The sequence below is a fragment of the Bidens hawaiensis genome, unplaced genomic scaffold (assembly GCF_021521415.1).
Source record: "Bidens hawaiensis isolate Kalapana, Puna unplaced genomic scaffold, B.hawaiensis_p1.1 tig00024988_1, whole genome shotgun sequence".
NCBI lineage: Eukaryota > Viridiplantae > Streptophyta > Magnoliopsida > Asterales > Asteraceae > Bidens > Bidens hawaiensis.
Window position 1 is genome coordinate 247,561 of NW_027493965.1, and position 8,845 is coordinate 256,405.

The 8,845-nt window shown below is 33.7% G+C and overlaps 1 protein-coding gene across 1 annotated transcript; it reads left to right on the forward strand.

Moving 5' to 3' along the window:
- Positions 1-2,934: 2,934 nt before the first annotated feature.
- Positions 2,935-7,340, forward strand: LOC143570450 (AT-hook motif nuclear-localized protein 10-like). The gene is made up of 5 exons (XM_077056098.1): positions 2,935-3,484; positions 3,564-3,616; positions 5,172-5,303; positions 6,482-6,640; positions 6,723-7,340. Exons 1-5 carry the CDS (start codon positions 3,010-3,012, stop codon positions 7,038-7,040), a joined length of 1,137 nt encoding a protein of 378 aa, XP_076912213.1. The 5' UTR covers positions 2,935-3,009; the 3' UTR covers positions 7,041-7,340.
- Positions 7,341-8,845: the final 1,505 nt, after the last annotated feature.

Sequence of the window (8,845 nt, forward strand, 5' to 3'; positions counted from 1 at the left end):
GATGAGTTTAAGGCTATTTACAAACTTAGATTGAGCCTTAGATTGAACCTTAACTTTGGATATTTATACAACATGAGGTTTTCTAACACTTTGGTTGAAGATAGGAATTCTTGGAGAAGTAGAATTAAAGTTAAGGATTTTTAGGGATAAATGATTACCCTAGGGCTTCTATTTTCTTTTTTTTGTCACACACCATAATGATATTTTCTTTACATATATTATTATTATTATTACTAATTTACTATTATTAATGTTTATATTATTGTTGAACTTTGATTTCTTTGTATTGCTTCATACATATGTACTTTAGAGCTGAGGGTCTCTCTGGAAGCCATCTCTTTATCCCTTTGGATAGAGGTACGGTGTGCCTACATCCCACCCTCTCCAGGGCCCAGACCATACTTATAGCTTTGCTGTTGATGAGATTACACTAGGTATGATTGATTGATTGAGGTTTTCTAACACTTAAGACTAGACCTATATGAAAGAACAATGAGGTGGTAAATACTTGGTAAAAATGTGACAACACTTGTAACACTTGAACATGATCATAAATTCATAATGTTCTTTTCTCAAGAAAATCAAAATCAACCTTCAAATATTTTAATATGCTGGTATTGTATTGAGTTTCATGACAAGTAAACTGCCCTTAAATTATAAAAATAACCACAATGGCTTCGAAAAGATAACAGAATTCAATAAGAAGATTGTGTTGATTTAGCAACATTGACAATTGCCTATATATTCTACTTCAACACGCAAATGTGACAACGTGTTGGTGTTTTGAGAACCACGGGATAAGACTATCATTCAAAAATAAACAATATCCAAAGGTGGTACGTCGGTATTATAAACATATCAAAAGATATGTTTTGGGCATGAAAACAAGGCTTACGAGGGCTACACAAGAAAACAAATCATATTGACGTGCAAACGTAGGCATTGTGTAGTGAAGTCGCAAGTCTACACTAGAGAGTAGAACAAGACATTATAAGAAAAGTGAATAATTAATTTTTAACTTCAAGGACAACCTTTAAAAAATTTGTATATGAGTTACTATTATTTCTTTTAGAAAATTCTACATTGAAAATGAATATAAAGAGAATTAATACACGAAACCCAAGATTTATAGTGGTTCATGTATGTGTTAACTGACACATCTTTATCCACTTATTGACATCTATCAAGTGTTTATTTTAACTTAGAAACGTCTCACTGATCAAAATAGTATGCACTTTTACAAGTTTCTCATTAATAGAATAGTAATCTTCTACCAAACATCTCACCAATAAGATTATCTTATTAAACAGTAGTGGTTGCTTATTAAAAGTTTCAATAATCTAATTCGACTCGGTTCATATTTTTAATTTCTTAAATTAAACTCAAAATAATCAAAACACACTACCAAATTTTACATACAACAATGTTCAATTATATTTCCTAAAAATACTCTCTAATTACATTATTTTTTAGTTGAACATATTTAACTAACAAATACAATAACAACTTTTAAGATTTTATCAAAGGAATAAAACATTACACAACTCTATTACTTACATCAAAATCAACCAAATTAACCCTAAAAAAACTAATAAAACTAAACATAACATAAACTATGTTTATTTATAACTAGTTTTTTCCTATTGCGCCAAGCAAGTCGGCTTCAATTAATTTCATTATAGTACCACATAAACAACATTGATAAAACCTAAGAGTTAAAACCCAAAAAATAAACTCGTAAAATTTACATATAAAAAAGTTAAATATTTAAAATGACATTTATTCGGTCGGTAAAACCCGTGCATTGGTCAACCCAAGCGTCATGACAATGAGTCGACGCAAATTCAGTCAGTTTTCGGTTATGCTCATTACAGTACTAAAACTAAACAAAAATGTCGGTAAAACTCAACTATTTACGGTCCCAACGTTGCGGCAGTGAGTCAGTAAAAGCCAAGTGTTATGACAGTGAATTAACGCAAAAAATTAAAATAACTTACTTGGCCCTATCACTCGCCGCAAAGTAAACCAATCATGATCCTACAACACCAAAGTTTTCTTTTATAATAATAATAATAATAATAATAAATAATTTTTTTTGAACGACCAACTAAGTAACGGGCACTCCGTACATGGCCCCCATTGGCTAAAGGTAGCCCGAGCCGGCATTACATCCATTTTTTTAGAAAACAAATTACATTCATAAATCATCATTGTTTTAAAAACCGGTTTTTTACTCTTACCGGATTAGGTTAAAAAATGGTACAACCGGTTGAACCGATTGTACTGAGAGGTTCAACGGGTTGAATAGTTTACCTTATATTTCATATAAATGCAACTTTCATTCAAAAAATAACCCAAAAGTATGTTATTTCATTAAAAAATATAATCTAAAAGTTATTCTGTACTCATTTCAATGTTAATCGCTAGGTTAAAATTAATTTTTAGAATATGAGCCGCATAATATCAAAAATCTCTTGGACTTAAAATCGGTTTACCGGTTTAAACCGGTAATTTAGAAAAAACCGCCGGTTTGATGTTCTAGCAAACCGTCCAAAAATACTAGACACAGAATACCGGCCTAGTATGCGAAATCCGATATTACCGGTTCAACTGGCCGGTACGAACCGGTTTTTAAAACACTTTAAATCATAAGTCATAACTACAATAATAAGTTGGTAGATTACGGCTGTAGATAAGACCCAACCCAACCCAACCCAACCCAACCCAAAGAAGCTTCAAACTTGACAAACAAATCTATCTCGTGTCAAACCTCAAAACACACAAAACACAAACACAACTACTAGTAGTAGTAGTCTAGTAGATGCAGTCAATAAATGTCCCAAAATTGCATCTTTAAAATTAAAACCCTAATAATAATCCATCTTTTTCACTTCTTCCTTTAAACCCCCCCTTTAATCAATCAATCGCCTCCAATTCAATTGATTTCAACTTCAACCCATTAAAGATCCACCTGCATTTCATCATCAACAACCATCTTCTTTCGTTTTAATGGACTCACGTGAATCATTACCACCACCATCACAACACCACCACCACCAGCAGCCGCCACCACCGGGTATGATGATGCCACCCAACTCTTACCACCTACCCAACACTGATCATCATCCTGCAATGGTTAATAATAATAATAATAATATTAATAATAGTAACAATTCGATGTTGCCGCGGTTTCCGTTTAACAACAATTCTGATCAGTTCGGTGACGGGTCGGGTGGGTTTAGCTCGGGCGGGTACGGCATTGAGCAGAAGAAGAAACGGGGGAGGCCCAGGAAGTATTCGCAGTCGCCCGATGGCGGCAGCGGCATTGCGCTTGGGCTGGCTCCGGCCCCGGTTAATGCGGTTGGAGGTGGGAGTTTGGAGAATTCGAATGAGGGGAGCGGTGGGACGACGAATTTGGATTCGGCTGGGAAGAAACACAGGGGAAGGCCACCGGGTTCCGGGAAGAAGCAGATGGATGCTTTAGGTATTATTATTATTATTAATATTAATTTTTTTATGTTAAAGTTTTAGTATAATAATTTTGAGTTTTGTGTGATGGACAGGTTCAGCTGGAGTTGGGTTTACTCCTCATGTCATTGTTGTTAAAGCAGGAGAGGTAATACTCTTTTTAAGTTTTTATTATACATAACTTTGTTGAAATTTATTAATAATCTTGATTTGAAATGAACAATCTTGATATGAAATTAACTGTCTTTGGTTGAAAGTAACAATCTTGATATTAAATTAACAGTCTTTGGTTTGAAAGTAAAAATCTTGATTTGTAATTAACAATCTTGGTTTGAAAGTAACAATCTTTATATTAAATTAAACGTCTCGGTTAGAAATTAACAATCTTGATATTAAGTTTACAGTCTTTGGTTTGAAAGTAAAAATCTTGATATGAAATTAACAATCTTGGTTAGAAAGTAACAATCTTGATATGAAATTAACAATCTTGGTTAGAAAGTAACAGTCTTGATATGAAATTAACAATCTTGGTTTGAAAGTAACAATCTTGATATAAATTAACAGTCTTTGGTTTGAAAGTAACAGTCTTGATTTGTAGTCAGCAATCTTGATATGAAATTAACAGTCTTGCTGTCTTGGTTAGAAAATAGAAAGTAACAATCTTGATATGAAATTAACAGTCTTGCTGTCTTGGTTAGAAAGTAACAATCTTGGTTTGAAAGTATTGAAAGTAACATTCTTGATATTAAGTTTACAGTCTTTGATTTGAAAGTAATGATCTTGACTTGTAATTAACAATAAAAGTAACAGTCTTGATATGAAATTAACAAGGTTAGAAAGTAACAATCTTGGTTTGAAAGTATTGAAAGTAACAATCTTGATATTAAGTTTACAGTCTTTGGTTTGAAAGTAATGATCTTGACTTGTAATTAACAATATTGGTTTGAAAGTAACAGTCTTGATATGAAATTAACAATCTTGGTTTGAAATTAACAATCTTGATATGAAACTAACAGTTTTGATTGAAAGTAACAATCTTGATTTGAAGTTTGCATCACTATGCCCATGTTTATTACAATTAAAGAAAGGCATTAGGGCTTTTGATAAACTCTAGTTATCTAGTTAATCATTAATGATAGTTGTAGATAAGCATGATCGAACTTCTAATTAGCTCGATCACAAGGTTAATTGAATAGGTTTGTTAATGGGTTCAGTTAAATTGCAGTTTCTTGAAAGAAAGATTGTTATATTAGGTGATCTTGATGATTTTGAGGCTTATTATTTGGTTCTGTTAATATATTTCGTCTCCTTGTTTAGGAGTTTTGAAAATTTCTGGCTTTGTAAAAACTATGAACAGAATCATGACAAAATATGCATATTTTTTTTGTGCGTTTCTTAAATGGCTGTATGTTGAAAAGTGTATTCTATGCATTTAATTAGTAACCGGACCTCCAACCACTTTCTTTAATATGCCTGTAGTGTCAAGTTTCATGAGACAAAAGAGGTATTTATTATAAGTATTGCTCATTTGTCCACTTTTATAGGTTTTCTTTTCCTCTTCTGATATTTTATATTCTCTTAGTTTTGATGATGCATATTTAATGCAATATTGTTTTGATTATCTGTAAGTTACAAACTTACAATTATATCTTACATATGGAACCTACTAAAAGTTTCTTGATTTGTATTAATTGTTTTAACAGGATATATCTGCAACAATGATGTCGTTTTCACAGCAAGGACCTCGTACTGTTTGTATTTTGTCTGCCAATGGTGCTATTAGCAACGTCACACTTCGCCAACCCGCATCGTCTGGTGGCAGTGTAACTTATGAGGTTTACACTTTTGCTCCTTTTTTAAACTTATACAATTATAAAGGCATTACATTTTAAGTTCTTGTGAGTATGTGTATGCAGAATATTTTACTTATTATTGCTTAAGTTAGTGTCTTTTGTTTGTGTTAATGTCACTAAGGGAGAGGATAATGAGAAAACCAAAAAACTCCATACTCACATATGATATTAGTACTACATATATGCATATATGTATCATGAAGTTTTCTAGTTTTTTCACGAAGGTAGTTTTCACATGATTATTCTCCTTGTCATTAAATACTTCAATGGCAACCAAGTTTCGTTTTAGGCCATTTGAACACCAAGAAAAGAGGTTTAACCTCTCAAGTTATAATTTTGTTTTTTATAACGACTGTATGCATCAAATATTTACACATGTTGGTGTAAAACAGTACATTTTTTCACCAATTCTTTCTTTTGCAATGCATAATCTGGTTTTAAATATCGATTTTTTTCAACTATGCGCTTCAAGTTGACACACTAAGATGTTTCACTTATAATGTTTTCTTTATGTTAAGTTAAGAACACATACATTGGGGTGGGATCCGGTACAAATAATATTAACATACTAAAGATACAATAACTAGAGTAATTGCAGTTTTGAACTAGAGTAATTATGTTATAAAAAATAATATAATGTCATAATAATTACTCTAGTTCAAAAGTTTAAGTAATAATAATTACTCTAGTGTTAACATAATTACTCTAGTTATTTGTACAACTCTCACAATAAAAGTCATTTGTATTTGATCCAAACCCCACATACATTTACTATGCATTTTTAAAATTATATTTACGGTTTTGTATGATTGGGTATTTTATTTTAGTTCCAGGATGTATACAAATTAAAGATAACCAGCCCAGATCATTAAATTGATTTATGTGAAAAGACCTTTTATGTAATCGATTTTTTTATTATTTATTATTTTTTTATTTTTTTGTATTTTAATATGTTTTGCATTTTCATATTACAACTATACTCCTCCATACACAGCAGTTTAGTTTACTTTTTCTTAACCGGATAAAGTATCATGTTTCAAGATTTTAATGTTAAGATTAATTTGAATGTCCTAATAAAGCGATTCTTGTTTCAGATTAATATTAACACGTTTGACCCTTATCAACCGTTTTAGCTCAACCATTTTAGTTAACCGTTTCAGGGCCGTTTTGAGATAATATCATTGTCAGGCTCCTTTGTGCACTCAGAAATTGATGGTACCAGTAAAACGAGTGGATTAAGTATTTCTCTTGCTGGCTCAGATGGTCGAGTTTTGGGTGGCGGTGTTGCTGGGGCGCTGGTGGCAGCAGCACCCGTACAGGTTTCTCTCTCTCTCTCTCTCTCTCTCTCAGTACAAATATTATATGCGAGTGAATGCATATTAACAATGGTTTGTGTATCAGGTTGTTGTCGGAAGCTTCATTGTAGATTCAAAGAAACCAAAGTCTAGTCTTGGGCCATCACCGGTTGCAGCGCCAAACATGTTGAGTTTTGGTGGCGGTGGAGGGGCGGTTCCCGGTGCAAGTCCACCATCTGAAAGCGAAACATCTGATGAAAGTGGGGGCAGCCCTCTTCATAGGATCCCTGGCTCCTATAACAATGCCACCCAACACCACCAGCAACAACAGCAGCAGCCGCAGCCACCTCAGCACATGCAAAACCTTCCCATGTATTCCAACATGGGCTGGCCTGGATCCACCATCAACATGCTCCCCAATTGATTCAAAATATTTAAGTTTTTCTACAATAAATCTGACATCATGAGGATGATGGTGGTGACGGTGGTGCTAACGTGCGTTATGCTTGAAACAATCTTTTTTCTTTTCAAAAATTCATTTTTTATTTTATCTTGTGGATTAATTAGTCTTTCGGAATCAGTGATTGAACATGGTTAGTTGGTTAGTACAAGATATTGATCTATCTTTTAGTAAAAAAAACTTGATGAAACTTTGGATTTAGGAATCAAGATTGAATGTACTTCTGGAATCAATTTGTTGTTATTCATGTTTCATAGTCTCTTACCGGTTCGTCACAGGTGTATGCCACAAATTGCATATGCATAAATCAGTGTTTTCATAACCGGATTGGGTATGGCATAAGTGCAACCCAAATCAACAATATGACATAAATTGTGTGGTAATGATAATAATCTTAGATCAATTAGCATGTTATAACTAACACAAGCATATCCAAGTTTTAACAAACTGAAAATATGTGAACATAATGTATAAACTACTTAAAATACAAGCTGCATAATACCTTCTAGTTTAGAGTGCACCTTATTTTCCAAATTGACATGAACTCACTTTCCTATAGATCTTGTTTTAGAACTTGCAACTTGTTAACTTGTTATGAGAAAGTATGTCTTCTGGTAACCAGTAAGCGATATTGAATCGAATCGAGTAATCATCTTCTTCGTCCCCTAAGATCTTCTGTTTGCTCTATATCTTGTGATTTCTTAACAAAGGACCATGACAATGGGTTTGACAACTGTAATGGAAAACATTAAGAATCTGTCTTTAAAACTGAAATTTCATGTATTTGAAACATGAATGAGTCTTTATGGAGATGTTTTATGATCCACATGTGAAGATATGATTTTAAAAAGCGTGCATGTGTAGAGTATTTATGAATAATAAACCTTCCTTTGACCTGACAGAATTAACCACATCTAGAAGTTTTGTAATCTTCAGTTTTAAATTGAAGTGTGATTTATGAGGTCACCTCTGTTTCAAACCATTTAAATGGTTTTTAAATGTTTAAACACAAGTCTTTAGTGCTGATTATTAAAAATTCCTAAGGTAACCAACTCATCATTAGCTTTTACAAAGCTAGCTATTTCTTAAGTCTTCTATAAGACCATGTGTTACCATGACACTGATGGCATGAAAGACTTGCCACATTAAGCCATTGTCGTAACATTGTGAAATTTTCGGATTAAAAATGCCAAGTTTTTAAAGTCCAAGAACTAAAAAGAAAATTCTGTTTTCTCGTTTGATGGCGATACGCGATCCATCAAGAACCAACGTCATCGCGTATCGTGATGACGTGGTTAGACAGTGAGACACGTGTCCCCACGTGGCACTGCGTCAGCCACGTGGCACCACGTGGCACTGCGTCAACCACTGGCACCACGTGGCGAAGCTACTTGGTGATTCATCAAGGCTAGTCGCGATACGCGACGACCTGTCTCTTGGACCATCGCGTGCGATGGGTCCTGAACTCAGCCTATAAAAGGAGGTCACCAGCCCTCTCACTCATTACACAAATTCAGTTATCACCTCTCTCTCTCAAAATATCACTCTCTCACAACCTCGATAAGTGTGCTGATATCCTCGTAATCCGTGCCAAAACCGACGTTACCTCGAAATCCATGCCACACACCAACGATGATGCATTGAAGTGTGTGCCATCTCGATATGACCTGACGTCCCGCCTCGAAGTGCGTGCCGACGATTATTGAAGACCAGTGAACCTCGTTTTGCGTAAAAGAAAGTGTTGATTAGGATTCTCAAGAAAATGTAAA

Coding starts and splice junctions, on each gene's coding strand:
- LOC143570450 (XM_077056098.1), top strand. CDS start 3,010: ATGGACTCACGTGAATCATTACCACCACCATCACAACACCACCACCAC. Junction 5,304..6,481: donor GTGGCAGTGTAACTTATGAG/GTTTACACTTTT, acceptor TAACCGTTTCAG/GGCCGTTTTGAGATAATATC. Junction 6,641..6,722: donor TGGCAGCAGCACCCGTACAG/GTTTCTCTCTCT, acceptor TTTGTGTATCAG/GTTGTTGTCGGAAGCTTCAT.